The sequence below is a fragment of the Lampetra fluviatilis genome, chromosome 72 (genome assembly GCF_964198595.1).
Source record: "Lampetra fluviatilis chromosome 72, kcLamFluv1.1, whole genome shotgun sequence".
In the NCBI taxonomy this organism is placed as follows: domain Eukaryota; kingdom Metazoa; phylum Chordata; class Hyperoartia; order Petromyzontiformes; family Petromyzontidae; genus Lampetra; species Lampetra fluviatilis.
In genome coordinates this window covers 1959669-1984954 of record NC_136346.1, presented here as the reverse complement: position 1 = coordinate 1984954, position 25286 = coordinate 1959669, and the positions used below count along the sequence as shown (strand labels likewise).

The window sequence follows — 25286 nt, the reverse complement described above, 5'->3', positions numbered from 1 at the left end:
GCCAGGGGCGGGGGCGACGCAGGGACAGGGGCAGGGCAGAGGTAGGTCAGGGCAAAGGTAGGGCAGAGGCACGGGCAAGGCAGAGGGAGGGGCAGAGGCAGTGGTGTATGACAGAGATAGCGAGCGAAAAAATAGGGAGAGAAATGAAAAGGCCCCCCCACGGTCCGCCTATTCTCCGCATAGGATCATCGGCCGTCGTTCAGGGTGTTTAGGGCAGGCCTCGACATACGAACGCAATTAGTTCCCAAGATACCCCCGTTCGTAAGTCGGAACGGTTCGTAAGTCAGAACGCAACAATGCACCGTATTTAAATGGGCCATATGGTCAGAGTTATGACGTGTGTTATGATTTGTTAAACTCATCAATAAGAGGAAATATTGTACATTTGCATGTAATACTGTAAAATAAAAACACTATAGTAAATAAAACATAAAATGAAGTAACAAATAGAGAAACAAATTTTACTTACCTTGAGTCCTGATTTGCTTGACGGAAGGGGGTAATGAGTCACCACAGTTGTACACACACGGGGCACTCACGAGTACAAAACCAAAAATCCCCCATATAGCCTGTACCAGACTGAAGGGGCAAGTGCTGTTAGCGAGCACCTATGAAGGCCGGAACGGTACACGAGGGGGTGGGTGGCCAGCACCTTGCCCGACCGCCTTTGTCTCCCCAGTGGCGATGTTTACACACCGCACCAGGTACTCATTCGAGGCTGAGTCGACCTAGGGGAGGCCCAGGACCGGTTCAGATAATCGTCACTGATGTTGGCCGTGAGCGGGAATCGAACTCGGGTCGCCGGGTTCATAGCGCAGCGCGCTAACCGCTTCACCACTGCTCCTCATCCACAAAGTCAAACTCACCCACACACACACACGTAACATTAATAATTATAACATTAAAAATTATTAATGTTACGATGGCGCTTCGAGTGGCAGATTCGTGCCAGAAAGTAGAACATTTACAGTTTAAACAGATTTTTTTTTTTATAAAACAAAGGAGTGTTTAAATAAGTTTTAAAACAAAGTGTTTAAATGTTTAAATTGCTTAATAGTTTTCAAAACTCGACTCGCCTCAAGTGCCGGATCATCCCAGTAGCAAAAGTAGCTACATATTCTACGAGCCCCTCACTTTCAAGTGCCCCGCGCTAAATGCTTTCAAGCTATCAATTATGGTATCAGTGATTCTGCACTTTCTCTATTGCTATAGTACTATCCTGCCTTCAACTTTTAAGAACGACTGGGTGTTTAATGTTAGCGATTTGTCGTATTATCTCGTTATATGGGGCCGTCCATAAATGACGTTACACGATTTTGGACGATTTTTGACCCCCCCCCCCCATTCACACGGCGTCACAAAAAGTCAGACCCCCCTCAAATATGACGTCACAAAGCCCTGCCCCCCCCCCCCCAATGAAACATGCTTCAAATCGCTTTAAACTATTGTCATTGTAGTGCGTATTTAATGTGGCGATGCACTCTGATGTTGTAGGAGAAAACATGTATTACAAAGTCTATTTAATTAAGTAGAACGTGTTGTCTATATTTAAAGTTGCGCATTTTGATGTGATGACATTTCTCAACCCCCCCTCCCTTATCACACATCGTCACAAATGTCTGACCCCGCCCCCCAGGTGCGTGACGTCATTTATGGACGGCCCCCATAGCAAATGAAAAACATACAATTACTTTACTATGCAAGTTAAAAATTTATGAGTTTTAATATTTACGTGTTTTTTTAAAATTAATTTAGTGCTCCTTTATAACATTTCCTATAGCCCCCCCCCCCCGCGAGCTTCATCCGGCACTGCTCGGCTCTCTGGCCAGACGGAAGACGACAACCGCCCGCTGGCGACAGCGGCTTCTTCCTCCAAAGCCTCAGTGCCGCGTCTTGACCTGGATTTAGTCGTCCGTTGGAGTTCCGTCCTTTATTATTTATTTATACTTCACCAACATTGGTGGATCAGTCTCCCCGCTTCGTTCGCCTGCACATTATCACCACCACCATCATCATCGGCTCCGTCTCCTGCACGGAGGACCCTGCGAAGCTGCTACCGGTCGTGATGCGTGTGTCGTATTTCCCCGCACATAACCCGCAAGAATCGCGTTTTGTTTAAAACAAATTTCAAATAGCCCGCACCTCCATATACCCCGCATGCATTCATATCTTTAGCGTCGTCACCGCAGCTTAATCCCATCATATTAATACAAAGTATACGTTTGTGATACATTCCACTATCAATTGTTAACATTAAAATCATAACGTGCACAAAGAAAACAAACTAACCGGAACCGAGTGAACAAAAAAAACAGTAAATAAGTAACAAAAGTAAATATCCAATAAATTAGTAACATAACTGGTAGATAAGTAAGCGTACTGTGAGGCTTACCAGCATTCGACCTCGTGACCCCTGTACAGTTTTAGAACTGGGAGATTGCGAACTGCGCCATTGCCTCCTGGCAACAAAGCCACTGGAAGTGTGAAACAAAGCTCGTGGTCGCGACTCTAGGGCTCACACAATAGTAGCGGCCTCAGGGACTCTGAAATTATGATTCCACGTCTGTTCGACGCTTGTTAAGGCCCCTTCCCATTGTGCCATCCATAGCCTCAGCTGAAACTTTCGCAACCCCCTACAGCCGCTGAACGTATTAAACAAAGTGCGCCCACTTCAAACATCGTTTCAGAGTGTGATTTTTTTACTGTTGTTTCGTGCGTATTTCAAGAAAATTAAAAGTCGCTATACCGTAGTTAATTCTAATTACTTAAATAACAGCTACGACAATGCCACCAAAACGTAAGTCGTACACCGCTGCCTTCAAGCTTCAAGTTTGTAAATTTGCGGAAGATGAAGGCAACAGAGCTGCGGGAAAGGCGTTTTCGGTCGACGAAAAGTCTGTTCGTGAATGGAGGAAAAGTATTGCTGAACTGAAAGCAATGCATCCACGAAAACGTGCAAGACGAGGACCGAAGGCAAAGTGGCCACAGTTGGAAGACAACTTGGTCAAGTGGGTGAGGGCACAACATGATAATGGTAGTGAGTCTGCTACTGAGCAGAAATGATGCGGATATTGAAATTAACATTGAATTTTAATGTTATCTATTTTTTAAATGTTTACATGTAACTTGGGCAGTTTTTAGCAAACAGGCTGCCTCCGCATCATATTAATTTATAATAAGATAAAGTTTGTTTGAATGTACCGTCTTGTCATTATTAGACTTTGTATGCTGTTTACAGGCCATTACGTTTGGTTACTGCTCTATTCCTATTCATATCTAGGGTTTGGCCGCCATATGTTTAGTTTACGGGCAAATGTAAACATTGCACAAACAATTCCAATTATTTAAAACGTGATAACATGTGCAGTGTTAGTAGTTTATTCAGCAGTGCTTTAGTCAAAGGTAAGTGTTGCATAGTGGATAGTCCTACCATGAAAAAATTTAACGAGTTATGACATGTCACACGTGTAAAATAGTTTTGGGATAGCCCGCACCTCCATATATCCCGCAGGGTCTTGTTTTGTTTGTAAAAAGTGGTATACCCCGTGGGTTATATGCGGGAAAATACGGTAGTGTGTATGTTGTATATGGTTTGCATGTTTGGTGTATGGTTCGTGTATGTATGGTGTATGTTGTATAGGACGTTGGACATGTGTTTTATGTATGTTGTATGTATGGTGTATGTATGTTGTTTATGTTGTATGTGTGGACGTTATATGTACGTTGCATGTTTGGTGTATGTTGTATGTATGCATGTTGTCTGTATATATGTAATGCGAGCGTAAACGGGGTTCGCTGCTGGGCTCTGGCCCAATCACACGGCCCGGGGTATTGGGGGGCGGAGCCCAGTATGGGGGGCGTGTGGGAGGGGCCGCCGTTCACCTCGGGTCCAATTGGAAGCGAGGTGAATGGAGGTGGAGCCAGCAGGGCAGTATGGGAAGGCCGGATCTGACGATCACGAAGCGGAGGAGTCAGGGTCACGTGGTAAAGAGGATATAGGTGGGAGCCCGGAAGGGATCCGGGTCAGTTGTTGGAGTGAAGAAGCGGGACCACGTTGGGTGGCCGCCGCGCCATCAGCCACGTGGCTGATGGGGCTTCGGCACACCGTCGGCCAGCGGTGTGCGGAGCGGGGGGAGTTGGAGAGACTGACGGAAGAGCGCGTGCGGGGCACATCGCGAGGAGAGCGCGTGCGGGGCACGTCGCGAGGAGACGCTGGTCCGCTGTCAGGACCAGCGGGGTGCGAGGAGGAAACTAAAAAAAAGACCAACGGAGACCAGCAGTGCCTGACGAAGTCTTTTATTACATATATGTTGAACAACAGCACATGCTCCTTCAGTCTGTTCAGGCGATATGAGGGATTTTTGTTTGTTAAACTTCTTTCGCACCCTACGTAGTCAACCAAGCTAATCAACAAGAAGCAGTTCTCAAGTAATTAGTTCTCAATGTTGTATAGTGGTGTAGTGTATAGTAGTATAGTGTATAGTCATGTAGTGAATGGCAGTGTAGTGTAGAGTATGTATGTTGAACTTCTTTCGCACCACCGTACGTAGCCAACCACGATAATGTGTGGGGAGAAAGGACAACCAACTAAACACAACAACAAGCTGTTCTAAAGAAATTAGTTCGTCAATCTAGATGATTTCAATGTTGCATAAGCTCCCCAGTGGCACCTGCATACCAGGCCAGGTAGTTAACATCTCCCTAGCCACCGTGATACTATACAGCAGGCGTCAGGGTTGGGATTGAACCCACGAACTCCTGCCTACCAGGCGAGTTTGTTAACATCTCCTAGCCACCGTGGCGCTCAAGTCATTGTTAAACCTCGTCAGTAAGTTGGGCCACATAATCAAGTAGGGGCTTGTATTTTTGTATTCTCTGTGACCATGAAGGAGCCTTCTGTGTGTTGACAGGCGAGGAGTGAGGATGTCTAGAAGGTCGGTGAGCAAGCAGGAAGCCGAAGAACACCCAGGATGGGAGACAGCACTTGGAGGGGGTGAGCCGTAAACTCACCATACAGAGACACGTAGACTCATCACACAAATGGGCCATAGACTCATCACACAGAGAGCCATAGACTGACCGCAAAGACTCATCAGAGAGGCCCATGAACTCGTCCAGAGGCCCATAGGCTCATCACACAGATACTACACTCTGTACAAGACACAACAAAGACCACCCCTATAGCCTTAACAGTCAGACCGTTGGGGGCAAGTGTTGTTAGTAGCGAGTAGCAGTGCCTATGAAGACCGGCACTGGCACCGGAGGGAGTGGGTAACCAGCAACCACCACTACCACCATTACCACCTCCTTCACCACAACCACCTCCACTACCTCCACCACCATCACCACCCCCAATACCTCTACCACTATCTCCACCACCACCGCCACCATTACCACCACCTCATCCACCACCTCCACCAAAGACGAAGATCCCCCGTGTATCCTATAACAGACTGTTGGGGGCAAGTGCTTTTAGTCATGAGTAGCAGCACCTATGAAGGCAGGGACTGTGGGACACAAGGGAGTGGGTGGCCAGCACCATGCCCCGGCCGCCTTTGTTTCCCCCCAGTGGCGATGTTCACTACACACCACTGCACCAGGTAACTCATTTGAGGCTGAGTTGACGTAGGGGAAGCACAGGACTGGTTCAGATAATCACTTTCACCGGTGTTGGCCTCAAATGATAACTCAACGAAGGGGATTATCACGTGCAAATTTATAGCAGCTAAATAATCTAAACACATGTAGGCTTTTGCGACCAATATTTTCCATATTTTTTTCCATAATTGTAAATGTTGTGGGTTCACTCCCCAACACACCAGTGGGATGAACTAGTAGATAATTGTCACGTTTTGTTTACTTGACAAACCCTTATTAATTGGCTGTCGGATGATGGCAGGTTTAACGACACATTTATATTCACACGATCTAACACAAACATTTTTTTTTTATCTAAACACGTGACGTCGATTCTAAATGTGGAGGCAAAAACTGGAGGACCCGGAGAAAATCCACGCGACCACCACAGGGTTGGAATCGAACCCACAACCTCCATCATACCGGGCAAGGTAGTTAATATATCCTAGCCACCATGTTGGTCCATGCCTGATTAATGTTTTATCATTCACACGGTGCTCAATGGCAGTGTTTCATTTCCCAGGTCAGAGAGCCAAGATTGATATGAAGGAAGAGGATGATGGGACTACTGAAAAAACAATAAAAATTATAATAGTGGACTTACAGGCTGGCAGAGAAGATCCGATCATTAAAGAGGAAGATCTTAATATCGATTGCAAAAGATGTCAGATTAAAACGGAGGTCCTACTGCCTTGCAGAGAAGATCAGATCATTCAAGAGGAGGAAGATCTTAATATTGATTGCAAAAGACATCAGATTAAAACGGAGGATTTGCAGGCTTGCAGAGAAGATCCCATCATTAAAGAGGAAGATGTCACTATTGACTACAAACAACAGCAGATTAAAATGGAGGACCTGCAGGCTTGTAGAGAGGACACGATCATAATACACAAAGACTTTAATATCAATTGCAAACAACCACAGATTAAAACGGCGAAAATGCAGCCCCAACTGAATGACTTTGGCATGCTGTCCGAGGTGAATCTTTATCCTGACGGAAGAGTTCTCTGGAGCCCCGCGGCCAACCGCGGTTCCACTGTGGTGGCGTCGGCGGGATTGGCGGAGATCGAAGTGGTCTTGGAAGATGATAACGGTGAGGAGCCGGGGGGGTACACCCAGAGACTTACTAGGACAAACACAAATATCTCCCGTACAGACAAAACAACGGCAGAATGTGTGTGTAATATATGTGCATAATTAACATTCATAATGCGCATGCGTAATGCACATGCATAATGCAAATGCATAACACACATGCTTAACGCACATATATGGTACACATATATGACGTACATACATTATGTTTGTTTATTAGCTGTGATTATCACAACCAATAACAAGAGGTCCATTGCAATTTATATAAATACATTCACCACAATCCAGCCTTTGGTCTTCCCACCTGATTGGCTCACAAGTGACGACATCACATTCACCCAGCCCTCTATTTAAGGCCGAAACAGGAGGAGGATTTCTTCACAAAACTGGCTGTCGCCTGATAAGGTTGGTTGTAATTACCGGCAAAACGTCACATTACTCGAGTTGCAAATGTTGTGGGTTTATTCTCCAACACAACCTGTTAGTGCTGAACTAGTAACTATATGGCACCTTTTGTTTACGTGACAAACCCATTCTCCGATCAAAACCATCACGTTGCCATACATAGCAGGTGTGACCAAAAATATCTCCAAAATTCTAAACAAACATAAGATCCAGGTCCGATTCAGTACAGTACATAAAATCCGTGATCTAATCCCATCTGTGAAAGATGTCATTCCTGAATTGCAATACCCTGGAGTCTATAAACTAAGTTGCATCTGCGGTGATTGTTACATTGGGGAAACGAAACGTCATGTCTCTGATCGGGTCCGTGAGCACAAGTCAGATATAAACACGGCAAAACTGATTCTTCTGCCGTTGCTGATCATTGTTGCAATGCTGTGGGCTCTCATGATATTGTCTTTTCCGAGACCAAGATGCTCTGCAAACCTTCTGGCTACCATCAAAGGTTTGTGCATGAAGCCATCCAGATATACAAACATAGACATAACTTCAACCGTGATGATGAGTACAAATTGAGCAATCATTGGAAATATGTTATTAACCATGTAAAAAAGATTTAACTACACATATTTGTACCATCATATTTGACAGGTACTAGTCTATTTTACCGAGTTGTTGACATCCCCAGCGTTTAACAGTGCTGCTATTTTTTTGGTTTTGGAAGCCAACACCAGCCGTAATTCTTGCGGAGGTGCTTAACAGGTACCTTCCCCTTCTAGCCCCGCCCACCTCCCCCCCCTCACAGTCCATGACTGCCACATCTAGATAAGCTCCTCCCCCCTCCCCGAAACTAGTATACAGTAATCCCTCGCCACTTCGCAGTTCAAGTTTCGCGGCCTCAGTGCATCGCGGATTTTTCAAAAATATTCATCGAAAAATTAAAATTCTAAAATACCGCCATATCGGCAGCCGTATTGCGGAAAGCAGCGTTGTTTCATCGTGATGCGCGAGAGAAACGGTTTCCCAGGATGCCAGACAAAGAGAGAAACTCTCTCAGAGGCTATGTACATACTGTACCCACGGGCACTCAGACAAGGCACGTGATTGGTTCCTGGCGCGAGATCGACGAATGAGAGCTGGGAGAGGATGCGATGATGCTGCGCATCATCGCATCCTCTCCCAGCTTCTTCCCTTGTTGTATCTCGCCACTCTCGTTCACGCTGTCAACTGTGTCTCGCGTATCTTAGTATTGTGTTCGAAATTAACTGGTGAGTGTAGAACACCATAATACGTATCGTATGAGAGAGAGTGAATGTATAATATTAAGGTTTTATAATTAAATAGATTTAAGTAAAATATATATATATAAAGTATAAATATACATATTTTAAACATTCTGGTACCCACACACACATATACGGAAATTCCTAGGGGGGGCAATCCTATTTCGCGGATTTTCACCTATCGCGAGGGGTTCCGGTCCCCATTAACCGCGATAAACGAGGGATCACTGTATAAGATCTTGTCTCTTGGATTTCCTTTCACTTGATACAGTCAATTTGGCTGTGACGGTCCCACCTGAAGACGGAGACTTGTGTTGCATCCGAAACGTGATTTAATTTAGTTATTTTCATTTATTATTATTCTTTTATTTTATTATTCTTTTTTACCCACGTGACTTTACCGAAAAAACCTAAGAGTATGAATCCTTGCAGTCACGAAAGCTGCAAATCTAGAATTAAACACATTCTGATGGCAATGCCAGGTGGTGGTGGCGGGTTTAACGACACATTCATATTTACGTGATCTAACCCGAAAAAAACCTTTTATGTAACAGACTGTTGGGGCAAGTGCTGTTAGCGAGCATCTATGAAGGCCGACAATGTGGCACATGAGGGGGTGGGTGGCCAACCACCAGCTTGTGTCCAGCTCGCCTTGGTTGTGGCCTAGCTTGTTGATGCGGTGGTGCTGTGTTATATTGCATCGGCTTTCTTCACTCATGACCAGCCTGCTGTGGCTTGAGAAGGCTGGCCTCGATTCAGAACTCCTCAGTAATTATAGTCCAATTTCCAACCTGCCATATCTCTCGTATATCATTGAGCATTCAGTAGGCTTACAGTTTAAACATAATTTGCTCGTAAATTATATTTTCGACCCTTTTCAGTCCGGTTTTAGGTCTGGCCACAGCATGGAAACGGCTCTGGTTAGGGTTGTCAATGACTGGCTGGTTGCTGCTGATGCAGGCATTCCTAGCATTCTTGTCCTTTTGGACCTGAGTGCTGCCTTTGACACCATTGATCATTCCATTTTGCTCGAGCTTTTGGAAGGCTATATGGGGGTTTCCGGCACTGTTTTGCACTGGTTTACTTCCGACCTATTTGAGCATAAACAGTTTGTCAGCCTGGGGGGGATAAATTCAGACACATATTCAGTTCCTTTTGGTGTTCCCCAGGGTTTATTCCTTGGCCCACGTTTGTTCTGGATATATTTGGCCCCACTTGGCCATATTATATGCCTAACTTGGACTTTGTTTTCATTGTTACGCTGATGACACTCAAATTTACATTAATGTTGAATCCTCCCTCCATGCAGCAGCATCTTGCGTGTTATTTGCTCTTGTGACCATTAATGCAGTCTAACTTTCTTCAGTTAAAAGTTGACAAGTCAAAGGTACTGTTTGTTGTGTCCCATCATCAATTGTCTAAGGCTGGCTCGGTCAGTGTATTAATTAATTACCACAATGTTGGTGCTGCTCAGTCAGTTTGCAACGTTGGTGTTGTCCTTGACCCCCCACTAACCTTGAAAGCGCACATTAACAAGGTCATTAAGGCTGCCTTTCACCTCAGAATTAAAGCCACATTGCACCCCATTCTCTCGTTATCGGACTTCGTTTACGGACCTTAAGAAGCTGGTTCACGCATTTCTCTTTTCACACATCGATGTTTGCATCACATTATTAGCTACCATCCCTCTAAATCTGTTAAACCACCTCCAGCACATGCAGAATGCAGCTGCTAGAGTTCGCACTGGAACACCGGTTGCTGAGCATATTTATCCCTGTATTTGAGTCTATACATTGGTTACCGGTCAGGTTCCGAGTGGAGTTGAAGATCTTTCTCACATACAAGGCCCTCAATAATGCCTCCCTCTGACATCCGTGACCTGTTGTATATATAGGCCTTTTTCCAAAATTGATATTAAGAATAATTCTGCCAATATTTTTTTTATAATCAATCGCGGTGTCGCTTGGGGCAAAAGGGGGTGATGCAAACCCCCTCCCCTCACACAGCAGCTGCCTTTCACACTCAGGATTAGACAAGTAGCCATAAAAAGTAATTTAAAAAAACCAGGAAAAAAGAGAGGGGTGGGTTGCGAATGAGATTCTGGGGAAAATCCCTACACAGCTTCAAAGGCCCGCAGGCGCCACGAGGATAACAGGCAATTTTTTTAAAATTGTTTTTTTATTTCTCTTAAAACAACGGTAAAAGTTTGAAACTTAGTGACAAGAATAAGTCGACATCATAGTCTGGCAACACACTCACCCAGATTAAAAACCAGAATGCAGTCACATGGGTGGCCTTGAATGATCGCTTACCTTATTTTACTCTCATTCACCTCACATATTGTTTCTTATTGTATCTTGCTATCTACGTGACTTTACCAAAAGAACCAAAGAGTATGGATTCCAGCAGTCAAGAAAGCTTAAGTGAGAACTTAGTTACATCTCTAACCTCAGGACATCAACATATAACTCGAGTATAACAGCACGGATCTCTGGATACAGACAGGGAACAAAGGTTAATAAATCCCGAGGAACATACGGGTAATAACGATGATAAATCACAAATCTTGGGAAACATAAACAAAATAATAATTATGAAGTAGTAGACCGAGGGTCATCCAGAAGAGATAGAAGGCAAAATAGGTAAATCACACATGACCAAGATAAAATGTATTCTATAGAGAAAGCCTCCTTTGTCTTCCAGAAGCACATAGCAATAAAATCACAGAGGTAGAGACTTTGTGAGAGGCAAGAGAATGTAATATCCAGCCACGAGGGAAGGAGGGGTGGAAGAATCCAACTGGGCAAAAGTAATTATTACAAAAGTTGAAAAATAGGAAACACCTAAGGGCAATTTGGAGCATCTGTTTTCCACGGATGATAAGGTGGCTTGAGGAGAGGAGCAGGAACCAGGCCAGGGTGAGACTTAACAGATTGCTTAATAAATCAGAGCATACACACACGGACACACGTACAACTTCCCCCACAGCAAAGAGCGAAATCAAAGGAAGTTCCGGTCCTTTGTGAGAAGGTGAGCCGAGGGGAGATAATTTAATATCAAAACAGAGACACGACGAGTGCTGCGATCGGCAGGCTCCGGGAACCTGCTCCCGTGACTGGCACATCGTCAACGAGCTGCATCAGCAGAAGCCACGAGTCTACGAAGTCAACGCAAAGAGTTGAGTACTGCCAGCGGATGAGCAACGAGTGCGATCGAGCACCTTCAAAGACAAGCTTCGTGCGGACTCAACTCATCCAGCAGTGAAAAGAGCCTGCAGCTGTCAGCGGACGAGCGGCGAGTGCAATCGAGCACCTTCGAAGACAAGCATCGTGCCGACTCAGCTCTTCCAGCAGTGAAAGAGCCTGCTGCTGCCGCCGAGCGAGAGAGCGAGAAAGCCGTGTGTATGACCCTCCCCCACTCACACACCCTCACACACTCATCGATCTGCAGGGAACAAAAAAAATGTTGGTCCAAGAACGCCCAACCTCGGCGTCTGCTTAACGCAAAGAGTTGAACAAGGAGACAAAACCACCAAGACACACATAACGCACATATCGGGACTAATAATAAGAAGACTAATAATAAGAGTGTATCAACTATTAGTTGATCATGAAGAACATTGCTGTCCATTGAGTTACGTGGATATGGTCGTTTAGAAATATTTGTCATTCTTTTTGTTAATTGCATAACTGTACCAATGAATTCATTGATGAAACTAAACGTTTAGAAACCTATGTTACGAATCTACACACTCACACACTCACAGGGAGACTTGTGTTAAAACCTTTCTTTTGATCACAGAATCTTGCCCGCGAATTTATTGAAGCCTAAATTGATAAGCCATTTGCTGAAGCAGGCACACTGCCGCACACCATTGTTCCAAGACATTTCGTTAATTGCATAATCTTACCAATGAATTCATTGAGGTCTACTTTTTCTTTCCCGACGGGTTTCTTTATTGCCGTTCGTATGAATATCGTCACATTCATTTTTAAGGACTTTTTCCTATCGCAGTATATGCTTGCGTTACTCTGAGGAATTAATCGATTGTTCTGTTACCCAGTTTAACAAACGTAATCATTGAGGGTTAAATGTACGGATCAATGAGGAGAACATCTCCAGGACTACTGTGACAATTCCAAGCATAAGAGTTCGCATCTTAGTGTTATGTTTTTGGTTAGAAATTAAAATTGCTTAACACAGAGGTGTCTGAGTGGTGCCTTCCTACGTTCATGCATAATAATCTTAATTATGAGAATTGAATCCTGCGGTGAGATTTGAATTTGGAGACCTGACATAAACACACTAAAACATAATCCGTAAAAGTTAAGCGAGAATCATTGTATTATCCCGATGGATAATACAACCCTAGACAATGAAGCCGAGCTTATTCAGCATACTTACATCACACTTGCATAACTCCATACAACTCATTCTATTATCCCGATTGATAATACGACCCTAGACAACGAGGCAGAGCCTAATTATCATAAGTACATGCATTAGCATAATTATGTAATGCGGGCGAAAGCGACCTTCCGGATGTGACGTCACGAGGAGGCGGAGCCAGGTGACGTGGGTGAAAGGTAGGGGGTCCTTAAGCGGGTAAACCGGAAGGAGAAGGCAGTCGGGGTGTGAATGGAAAGGTGTGGGGCCACGCGGGCGTACGAGCCGAGGGGGCACCGTCAGAAGCGGGAGCCAACCCTGGGAACAGTAGGGAGCTACTGGGAGGTGTAAAGCTGCAGATAGAGATAGGCAGTAAGGCTGTGTGTGAGGGGCAGCGGGGTGGCTGCCAAGAGTCGCAGGAGCGACGAGAAGGCGAGACAGCACGAGGCTGTCAGAGCTGCAGCAGGAACAGCCAAGGGAGCTGTGTGAGAGTACAGCAGCGGAGCTGCTGTGGGGCTGCAAGAGCGACAAGAACAGCAGCGGGGCTGCTGATGTGGACTGGAGTGACATCGGAACCAGCACAGAGAGAATAAGAGAGACAGCCGTGTGGGAACGCAGTACGGACCGAATAAAGGACACTGAGCCAGATATCGTGGTCAAGTCTCGGATTCTGCTGGGGTGGTGGAGGAGAGCCCTGCTGAGGCGAGCACGGGGACGGGCGTGGAAGATGTCGGCGCGATGGCGGGTCCGTCAACAACATCGGACGCTGACCAAAGATGGCAACAGGTGGCAGAACAACTGGAGACACTCAAGGACGTCCTGGCGCATCTATGTCACCTCGTTACGCCAAGGACGACGATGGAACGAGAAGGTGCTCCACGGGCCGCCACGTTGCCTGCCCTGCCGCCGCCATTGGCCACGCGGCAAGAAGACGCCATCTTGCGCGCTCCGCGGCGCCAAACCGCCATCTTGGCCACGCCGCGGGCCGACGCCATTTTGAATTTGCCTCCAGAACAACCATCATTGGAAGACGGCGTAAAGAGGAGTCGAAGTCGCCACCTTACTACAGTTAAGGAATTCTCTATCGGGGGCGATTGGAGCGCTTTTGCCTGCCGATTTTTGGCGGCGGTTCGTTCAGCAAGATGGACCGATGCGGAGGCCTTGGAAGTGTTGCCGACTCTACTGGACGACGAATCTGTTCGATTTTTCCGTTCCATAACGGCCGATAAGAAGAAGACTTTATGTGGAGTTTTTGAGGAAATGGCCGACGCCTATGAGCCACCTGACGACGCGCATCGGCGATTCGCTCAACGACAACGAGCACCCGAAGAATCGCCCGTGGCGTTCAGGGGTGCGGTGTTGGAGCTGGCCATGGCAGCATATCCTGACACGCCACAGGATCTGCTCGAGCCTCTCATATTGGGAAAAATGCTGGAGCTGTCTCGGGATCTGGGGATCCCCATGCCTGTGTGTGGGCATGAGAAGCTCACGTCCCGGGCGGCAGCAAAGTGTCTGGATGCGCAGTTTAATCTCCGTCGCTGGAAGCAAGTGGCGGCATGGACGGGTGGGCCCGTCAAGGAAGGAGGCGCGATGGGGTGGGACCCCACAAGGGCGATCTATGTGCCGGATGAGCGGGGTCCACAGGAGCTGTCGGCTGCCTCCTCTCCATGGTCGGGACGCGGAAGGCCGGGGCCGCGCGCTACGCCATCGGGACGGGGCCGCCGGGATGCAAGACCTGCGCTTCGGCGCAACGAGGCCGATTGCTTCCGCTGCGGCCGTAGGGGCCATTACGCCAAAGATTGCTGGGCCCGCTTCCCGGGTCCGCCGCAGCAGGAGCCCACAACACCGGACAAGCCGACCAAGGAACCTCCGAAACAGGCCGACCGTGACACCGCGGGGGAGGAGTGGGCCTGTTCGGAGGACCCCGCTGCAGGCGCATTCGCGGAATACGACCAAGACTGATTCGTCAGGGACACGAGATGTCGGTGGACTTCCAATCGCAGCAGGGGAATTACCCCCTGTCATTTCTCGTGTTCCATCGCGTCCCCGTTCTACAAGTGGGCCGCCGACCGTCCGGGACGGGCCGGCGACCCGCACTCGTTCCAAATCGCTTACGTTTCGTTGATTGTATGTTGTTATTGTTCTTGTTCTTGCCGTCGTATTTATCGCATGCTTTCGTACGTTCGTCGATGTTACTTGTGTGTTGTTCTTGTTGTTATATTGCATGCTTAGTGTCCTTTAAGGGGGAAGGTCGGTTCACCGCATTACGCTTTGGTGTTGTTCAGCCGAGGTCGGCTGGGTTTTTTCTATGGGGGAGGGTGGTGTAATGCGGGCGAAAGCGACCTTCCGGATGTGACGTCACGAGGAGGCGGAGCCAGGTGACGTGGGTGAAAGGTAGGGGGTCCTTAAGCGGGTAAACCGGAAGGAGAAGGCAGTCGGGGTGTGAATGGAAAGGTGTGGGGCCACGCGGGCGTACGAGCCGAGGGGGCACCGTCAGAAGCGGGAGCCAACCCTGGGAACAGTAGGGAGCTACTGGGAGGTGTAAAGCTGCAGATAGAGATAGGCAGTAAGGCTGTGTGTGAGGGGCAGCGGGGTGGCTGCCAAGAGTCGCAGGAGCGACGAGAAGGCGAGACAGCACGAGGCTGTCAGAGCTGCAGCAGGAACAGCCAAGGGAGCTGTGTGAGAGTACAGCAGCGGAGCTGCTGTGGGGCTGCAAGAGCGACAAGAACAGCAGCGGGGCTGCTGATGTGGACTGGAGTGACATCGGAACCAGCACAGAGAGAATAAGAGAGACAGCCGTGTGGGAACGCAGTACGGACCGAATAAAGGACACTGAGCCAGAGATCGTGGTCAAGTCTTTTATTACAATTACATACAATTGCATAATTGAATACAAGCACACCTCCCTAATTATAATAAATAATGCACATAATTACACAAATTAACATAATTTCGTATAATTGCACACTTTCCCATTTTCATAAAAAAAATATTTTTATTAATTTTTCAAGACCCGACATATACAACACTCCTCCACCTGTATGTCTCAATGCGAGTTCTTCGGTTGTCCGAGTGTGGGCTACTACTGTGTGTGCCTAGGTCGTGCCGCCATTCAATGGATGACAATGTGCCCTTTTCCCGTGTGGCCCCCAAGCTGTGGAATTCACTCCCCGACCGACATTTTTTTTCTTGAAGGCCTTTTCTCCTTGTTAATTTTGTTGTGTTTTGGGAGCATGGGGGTGGGGGTATTTGTATCCGTGGTTAAATCATGAGCCTGCGTGCTTATATTAGGTATTAGAATTGTGTTAAGTTATTCACTTACTTGCTTTTAGCTCTGTGGAGCTCCTTGCGACCTCTGAGTGACACGCACTTTGTGTAAATTATTATTATACGTACATTATGCAAAGGTTGATATGACTTGATGGGAATTCATCAGTGATTGTGAACGTTGCGAGAAGTTTTCAGAGCAAGTTGAATCATACCTTCCGTTTTTTTTTGTCCCCCCCTACCCGCACAGGAGTAGCGCTGGACAACGACCCGGGAAGACGACCGATCGCAGATAGCAGCAGCAGGAAGAAACAGCAGCAACAGCAGAAGCTGCGGACTAAAACGTTTGCTTCCCAGAGCCAGATGAGCTTTCGGCCAATCCAGCCCAGGACCCACTTCTGCGGAATGGAAGAAGCAGGGGACACAGGGGGATGTGGGGGCGACACGGAGCCATGTCCGCGAGCGCTCGGCCGCCCGGGGCCCGGCAAGGAGTTCGCTGCCGGCGGCAAAAAGTTTAGTCGGAGCAGACCGTACAAGTGCCTCTGGTGTCCAGAGGCGTTCACGTTGCGTTCGGCCCTCATGACCCACGCGCGCTCGCACACGGGCGAGAGGCCACACATGTGTGCCGTATGTGGCAAGGGCTTCGAGAAGCCGTCGAAGCTGAGGAGCCACGCGCGCTCGCACACGGGCGAGAGGCCGCACCCGTGCCCCATGTGCGGCAAGCGGTTCGCGTGGCCGTCGGACGCGAGGCGCCACATCGCGCTGCACGCCGGCCGCAACCCGCTTTGCTGCTCCGTGTGTGGGAAGAGCTTCGTGCGCTCGTCGGACCTCTACGTGCACATGGCCGGCCACGCAGAGGAGCGGTTGGGTTGACCAATACTCACTCAACACTGCCACCCATAGACTCAACACTGCCCATACTCAGCACTGCTACCCATAGACCAGGGGTCGGCAACCAAAATAACAAGAAGAGCCATTTCTTTCCAATTCGGTACAAAATTCAGTATTTCAAGAGCCGCAATGCATCTGAGTACATACTGTACATACGTACATATCGTCAAGAAGCAGCCCGTAAAGAGCCGCATGCGGCTCCGGAGCCGTAGGTTGCCGACCCCTGCCATAGACTCATAATGGCGCGAGCGGTTCTCTTATCGTAGAGGCGTAGTGGTAGTAGTAGCAGCAGCGCCATTGTGTTTATAAAGACGTTACCGCAGAGAACCGTAGAGGCACGATTGCCGTCACTCTACGGTAGCTGGCTCAAAAAATATGGGGCAGCCATGGTACTGATAAAAGTTATTTTTTCTTCTGGTTCTGTTTCAATGATGTACGTACGTGTATGTTATAAGAATGGAACCGGAATCAAAACTGATGACGTACATGTACATCGCCAGAATGGGAAAGAGTTTAATGGAATACAAAAAGGATTTACTGAAAAATAATCATCACAATATTTAAACAAAGGCATTGTTTAATGTACACAAACGAAGGGGAGAGGTTGCAATACCTTGCCGTCCGTTAATTTTACCAAAGCGTGAGATTTGACTATCTACGCAGATGTACTTCTGTACACCCGTTTAACAAACCGCGAGATTTGGGTACTACGCGGATGTACTTCTGTACACCCGTTTAACAAACCGCGAGATTTGAGTACTGCGTGGATGTACTTCTGTACACCCGTTTACCAACTGCGAGATTTTAGTATTATGCGGCTGTATTTCTGGACACCTGTTTACCAACCGAGTGATACACGCGAACCACGAATCCTTGTGCCGAGTCGTGAAATAAAAAATGTCCGCTTCCGCTAAGCAGTCCGGCTCACGACGTCGCGCTCGCTTCCGCAAGGCAAACCCCCTCTGGGGTCTGTAACTACCACACCAATCCCTCCCTCTCTATTCTTCTGCACCTCTGCCATTGGTCTGATTTACTCCTCACGCCTCACGACGTAATTATTGCAGGGGTTTGCCACCAGTCCACACAACCGCGGTCTGGAAATGTGAGCTTCCACGTGGGTAAGCGCGGGTGTGCTAAAGAAATCACATGACGTGCTTATGACGTCATTGCCACCAAAGCGTGACGTCGTTACACATTTTGTACTGTACAGTACCGTGCTGTACAGTACTCTACAGTGTTATGCCGTGTTGGACATTGGTGTCGAGTGCTTACAGTGTTGTGCTGTACAGTACTGTCAGGTACACATTAATTTTGCCCCTTGATCGTGGACTCGCAAGCATGGTAGCGAGTGAGTGACGTGAGAGTTGGTTGCATCGGTTAGTAGCGGAGGAGGAAGAAGAGGGGGAGCTCAGCCCCCCTCCTAACCAGACCTACCCCCCCCCCCCCACCATCGTCATCATCGTAATTATTAAAGGTAAGGGGCGGTCCATAAAAGACGTCGCGCACCTGGGGGGGTGCGGGGGTGGGTCAAACATTTGTGACGATGTGTCACGAGGGGGGGGGGGGGGTTGAGAAATGTGACGTCACATCAAAATGCGCAACTTTAATTAAATATAGACAACACGTTCTACTTAATTAAATAGACTTTTTAATAAATGTTTCTCCAACAACATCAGAGTGCAGCGCCAAATTAAATACGCACTACAATGACAATAGTTTAAAGCGGTTTGAAGCATGTTTTTTGGGGGGAGGGGGGGGGGCAGAGCTTTGTGACGTCATATTTGAGGGGGGTCTGACTTTTTGTGACACCGTGTGACGAGGGGGGATGGGGCAAAAATCGTCCAAAAGTCCAAAATCGCGTGACATCATTTATGGACGGCCCCTATGTCAATCTAACGTAACGTTTATTTATGTTTCGTGATGTTTTGTGCAATGCGCCATATTTTCCTTTGTGTTTAGTTAAGAAGGAACACGGCGCGTTAGTCAAGATACGACGAGTCTGACCCACCGCTGTGGTTCCCCTAACCCCCCTAAGTCCAGTAGGCGCTCTGTAACTTCACCAAGCACGTATTTACCGACCGCGAGGCGTTTTCATGAACCTAACCCCCCGCGGTTGGTGAGGGATTGCTGTACTTGGAAGTAAAGGGACTCCTCCACTTACGAAGCGTTCGGTTCCAGAGGCCTGTTTGTAAGTCGATTTGTTCCTAAGCCCAACTTCACTCCTGTCGATTCCAAAGTTGTACAGCGTGTACACTAAACACAGGGAATGGCTTTAAAAGTTGTATTACACTGGTATACAGCCAAAATTCTTCTGAAATAAATGTAGTCCAACTTTACTAATTCTGGGTCACTGAGAATGTAAATGATGCTTGAAATTGTTGATTGGCTCTAGTTTTCAAGATATATATGCTACTGGGTCAGTATAAACGACCCTTGACTTGGAAATGGCGGAAGATAAGTGAGTTATAAAGGGAAGGGATCTCAATTTAAACCAGAAATGACTAAAATACATCTTTCACTGGAGCTACAAATAAATATATGGCTGGGTTTGGACAGTACTTGCTTTTTGAGCGGTGGCTCTGCGATCTTACATGAACATGCTAATTAACATAATTAGCCCCACCCACTTCGTTTATGACGCTAGGACTACACCCTATAAAACAGTCTGCATTCAGCAGCTTTCTCCCTCTTTCCTCCTGATGACGATCGCTTGTGTTGTGATCGAAACGTTTCTTGTTTATTTTATATATTTGTATTTATTAATTTGTACCTATCTACGTGACTTTACCAAAAGACCCAAATAATATGAATTCCTGCAGTCACGAAAACTTTAAGTCAAGTGATATAACTGTCTTATCTACCAACGGTAGGCATTTATAAATATGAAACAAAACAACAAAGCACTCAAATGCTGTCCCCATGCCCCTCAAGTCAACACTACGCAACTCCTTTAACACTGTAAAAAGCCTAGAGAACAAAGATCAGCTGACACGACTAAACAAATTAGCCAAGGCAACCAAGACACCACATACTGTACAATCACAGCCACACGCCTTTGTAGACCCACCTACACAAAAAGCTTTGATCTGTATTCACTGGCGACAATACAATGTACACAGGCCTACTATTTACTTCACTTAGAGCAGTGGTTCTTAACCTGGGTTCGATCGAACCCCAGGGGTTCGGTGAGTCAGTCTCAGGGGTTCGGCGGAGGTTAAGACACACAACCGACTCATATGATTCGTGATGACACGTCCGGCTTGGCCATCATTGGATGCAAGTGATCATGCTATATCGCTTGGCCTATCTGTGCTGCAGGGAATTTGGTGCGCTTGGTAGTCGACTTGTGACTGTCGTGATGGTACGTCGTGTGATTTCTTAATATTTCAATCCCTTCATACTATGTCGAGCAAAAAAAGAAAGTGGTCGGACGAATATGTACAATATGGATTCACATGTATAACGGAACCTGATGGGAGTCAGCGTCCTAACTGCATGATTTGTAATGCCAAGTTGAGCAATTCTAGTCTAGCACCGGCAAAACTAAGGGAACACTTCCTTAAGCTGCATGGAGATGGGTAATACAAGAACACAACGCTCGCTGAATTCAAGGTGAAGAGAGCCAGATTCGATGAAAAGGCTACTCTGCCTGTTCTCGGCTTTGTACCCATCAACAAACCGATCCTCACAGCATCGTACGAAGTTGCTTACCTGATCGCAAAGCAGGGCAAACCACACACCATTGCTGAAACACTCATAAAACCAGCTGTGTTGAAGATGGCGAATATCATGCTGGGAAAAGCGGCTGAAGTTAAGTTATCCCAAATTCCTCTTTCAAATGACACCATCAGCGACAGAATAGAGGACATGAGCCAAGACATCTTGGCTCAAGTAGTTGCAGATCTTATTTCAAGCCCGGCAAAATTCAGCCTGCAACTCGACGAGACCACAGACGTTTCCAATCTAAGCCAGCTTGCTGTTTTCGTGCGCTATGTGAAAGACGACGTGATAAAGGAAGATTTTTTATTTTGTAAGCCTCTTACAACAACAACTAAGGCAGCCGATGTGAAGAAACTTGTGGATGACTTCTTCAAAGACAACAATCTTTCGTGGGATATGGTTTCTGAAGTTTGTTCGGACGGAGCTCCAGTCATGCTGGGAAGAAAGTCTGGTTTTGGTGCGCTAGTGAAAGCCGATGCACCACACAACATTGTTACGCATTGTATTCTGCACAGGCATGCGTTGGCAACAAAAACCTTGCCTCCAAAACTGTAGTGGAATGCGTTAACTATGTGCGAAATAGTGCTCTGAGGCACCGCATCTTCAGTGAGCTGTGTAAAGAAATGGGCTCTGAATTCGAGGTACTTCTGTACCATTCTAACGTTCGGTGGTTATCCCGGGGACAGGTGCTGAATCGTGTTTTTGCCATGCGTGTGGAATTAGCCCTGTTTTTGCAAGAGCACCAACATTGTCATGCAGATTGCTTCAAAAATTCTGAGTTCATTCTCATTTTAGCGTATATGGCTGATATCTTCGCAGCTCTCAATCATCTCAATCAGCAGATGCAGGGCGGTGGAGTCAACATCATTGAAGCGGAAGAAAACCTGAAGGCTTTTCAAAAAAAGCAACCGTTATGGAAACGACGAACAGAGAACGATAACTTCGCAAACTTTCCCCTGCTGGACGACTATGTAAGTAAGATCGAAGATGTATCTGGAATCGGAGACATTTCTGTACCCGCGGAACTGAAGCAAGCAATTGCCACGCACTTAGATGAGTTTGCAAAGTCTCTCGACGGATACTTCCCTACAAGAGAGTCATATCCAGCATGGGTGAGACAGCCGTTCACATTTAGTGTTGAGACAGCAGATGTCAATGATGAATACCTCGACGAAATCATTGAAATTCAGCAGAGCCAGGTTCAACAGCAACTCTTCAGAATAACAACGCTCTCAACGTTTTGGTGTCAACAAATGGTAACGTACCCTGTTATTGATAAGAAAGCCCTGGAGATTTTCATACCGTTTGTTACAACATATCTTTGCGAGCAATCCTTTTCGAGGATGTTGGACATAAAAACGAAGAAAAGGAACAGACTTTGTTGCGAAAATGAAATGAGAGTGGCACTTGCCAATGTGAAGCCGCGCATTTCTGAACTGGTCTCTCAAAGGCAACAGCAGAAGTCACACTGATTTGCAGTAAGTATTCATTATTATGTTTTTTTTGTGTGTGAAAATCATGTTTTGCTGGTTTTGTTCTTTGAACACAGTGATGTTGATGCACGGTTCATTTTGTGCACCAGTAAAACATATACCTATGTTTTGAATTTGAAAAAATCATATTTTATTTTTCCAATTAAGAAGGGTTCGGTGAATGCGCATATGAAATTGGTGGGGTTCAGTACCTCAACAAGGTGAAGAACCACTGACTTAGAGCTTGTTTCGTTGTGTGGTCACTGTTTGTCTCACTGTTATCTGTGGCAACTGTAACATCACTTTACACTGACTACATTGTCGAATGGAAAGCCAGGCCTATACTGACATTAGCCTACACATTTGATTTTGGGTTTAAGCCCCGATTAAGTGCAATGTAACACATGTGTCTGGTTTTAAGGCCACATGAGTGCTATTTGTCTACATCAGGGGTGGGGAACCTTTTTTCTTCCAAGGGCCATTTGGATATTTATAACATCATTCGCGGGCCATACAAAATTATCAACTTAAAAATTTGCCTGTTATATTTAGTCAAACATTTAATTAACTCACCCCTAATGTGATGGCTGGAACTGCTTCTCTTTGGTGAGGCGTGTGATGTTAGTTGGTATTTATGATGTTGCTACTCGCAACTGCTTTTCCAGGTTTGTTCCTAGATTTATTGAATTTCGAGTCCCGCCTGCGGTTGCCTTGGCAGGGCCAGACCAAATAATTTTGCGGGCCTTATACGGCCTGCGGGCCGGACGTTTCCCACCCCTGGTCTACATGCTTAACCTATTTAAATCAACCCGTTAAATTGCCATTACATAATTTAAAATTGCTTAGTGCACATAATATCCCCAAGATGGGCTACTCACAATAGTAGGCTCCCTTTCCTCTCCATTGGCCTATTTGTACAATAATTTGACACATTGATCCTTCTGAGAAGCTTTTCAATCACTCGCCTGTTGAAGTCAGGAATTTAATTTATCAACTTATTTTCCATTGAAAGCATAGCAAGTGTGTTGAAGTCCTGGGACCTGGTATTTCTCAGAAGTGTTTTTATTATTTTAAAGTTGAAAAAGACCTTTCAGCATCAGCAGTGGTCATCGGGGTCATAATGTGGATCCGAAGGAATTTCAGAGTCTCAGAGAAGGTAGTATCCTGGTTGATTTCCACAATCATCTGGAGGAGAGCCATTGCGCCACTGCATATTTGAAACTCGTAGATGAGGGAAAGTTATCATCATTGGACCTCCTTTGCCAGTACCAAAATATAATAGGGTTTTTCCCTTTTTTTTCTGGCAACAAAACTGAAACCTTTTTCGGGGTGAGCATATACAATGATGTAGATACATGATGTAGATGCTCACCCCGAAAAAGGTTTCAGTTTTGTTGCCAGAAAAAAAAGGGGGAAAAACTCTATTATTATATTTTGGTACTGGTAAAGGAGGTCCAATGATGTAGATCAGGGGTCCTCAAACTTTTTAAACAGGGGGCCAGTTCACTGTCCCTCAGACCGTTGGAGGGCCGGACTATAGTTAAAAAAAATTATAAACAAATTCCTATGCACACTGCATATATCTTATTTTGAAGTGAAGAAACAAAACGGGGAAAATACAATATTTAAAATGAAGAACAAGTAAAGTTAAATCAACAAACTTGCCAGTATTTCAATGGGAACTATGGGCCTGCTTTTGGCTAATGAGATGGTCAATGTCCGGTTCCATATTTGTCACTGCTAGTCGTAACAAGTGATGCAAGTGTGCATCCGTTAGTCTAGATCTGGTTGGAGATTTCAAATGTTTCATTCTGGAAAAAGTCTGTTCACAGACTTGTGCTGCCAAAGATGGTTGCCATTTTGAGTGCATGGTTCCTGAGATGAGGATATGTCTCAGAGGGGAGAGATGCATAGAAATTATGAAGGCTGCTTGACTTGAATGCGTCTTTCAGAGAGTCACAATTCTGCAGTTCAGCCAGTTCCATTTGGTAAATTGTATCCACATTTTCAATGTCAATAGACAATGGGTTACGGAAAAGCTGTATGTCCTGTTCATGGAGATGAAGCTCTTTAAATCTAAATTGGAACTCCTTTTGCAATTTTTCCAGTGAATCCACACATGTTTTGTTTGGGAATGCAACCAATGGTTTTTCCGCTAACAGATTTTGAGTTGTGGGGAGATGGCAGAAGTTTTCCTCCTTCACTTGTTTGATGAGGAGGCCTAATTTTACTTCAAATGCTTTGACATGTGATTGCATTTCACAGATGAGCTTCCCCTTTTCTTGAAGTTGCACATTGAAACTGTTGAGTAGCTCTGTTCATCTGTCAGAAAGGCAAGGTGCCATTTCCATTCTGCATCATTGAGCTCTGGTACTTCTTTGTTTTTTGAAAGCAGAAAAGCTGTAATCTGTGGAAGTAAGTCATAGAAACGTTTCAAAACTCTCCCTCGACTCAGCCAACGGACTTCTGTGTAGTACAGAAAATTTTCATAGTCAACATTTAGCTCAGACAGAAATTCCTGAAATTGTCTGTGGTTTAGTGCATGAGCTCTAATGAAGTTAACACAAGATACCACAATTTTCATAACAGAGTCCCACTTCAGTGATTTACTACACAGCACTTGTTGGTGGATGAGGCAGTGTATGGCTATTGGATGAGAATGGTTATGTTTGTCCATCTCTTGGTTAATGCGAGCAATTACTCCTTTCTTAGACCCCACCATGCTAGGAGCACCATCAGTTGTCACACTGGCTAGTCTAGCCCAGTTCAGCTCCAAACCATTCACAGTTTGGCAAACCTTTTCATAGATATCCTCTCCTGTAGTTGTTCCTTTGATGCTTTGCAGTGCAGCAAGCTCTTCTGTGACTTCGAAATAGTCATTCGTCCCACGAATAAAAATTAAAAGTTGTGCAGAATCACGAACATCATTGCTTTCGTCGAGTGCCAAGGAAAAATAGGAAAGTTTTTTTGTGGAGTTTTGCAAATGCTGATGCAAATTGTCTCCCATTTCTTCAATCCTCCGTGTAATTGTAGGTCCTGAAAGACTCACTGTACTAAATAAATCGGCCTTCTCTGGACACATCTCTTTGGCAACAGAAAGAAGGCATTCTTTAACAAATTCTCCCTCCAC

The 25286-nt window shown here is 46.1% G+C and overlaps 1 protein-coding gene across 3 annotated transcripts; it reads left to right on the top strand.

Moving 5' to 3' along the window:
• On the top strand, positions 1–17999 carry LOC144953122 (uncharacterized). Of its 3 annotated transcripts, none has more exons than XM_078883674.1 (4): positions 1–3008; positions 4911–4993; positions 6161–6730; positions 16324–17999. In XM_078883674.1, exons 1-4 carry the CDS (start codon positions 2785–2787, stop codon positions 16944–16946), a joined length of 1500 nt encoding a protein of 499 aa, XP_078739800.1. In that variant the 5' UTR covers positions 1–2784; the 3' UTR covers positions 16947–17999. The 3 variants fall into 3 exon arrangements, with proteins under 3 accessions (XP_078739800.1, XP_078739801.1, XP_078739802.1); XM_078883675.1 differs by having other exon boundaries at positions 1–3012; XM_078883676.1 differs by lacking the exons at positions 1–3008; positions 4911–4993 and adding an exon at positions 5879–6068.
• The last annotated feature ends 7287 nt before the right edge of the window (positions 18000–25286 follow it).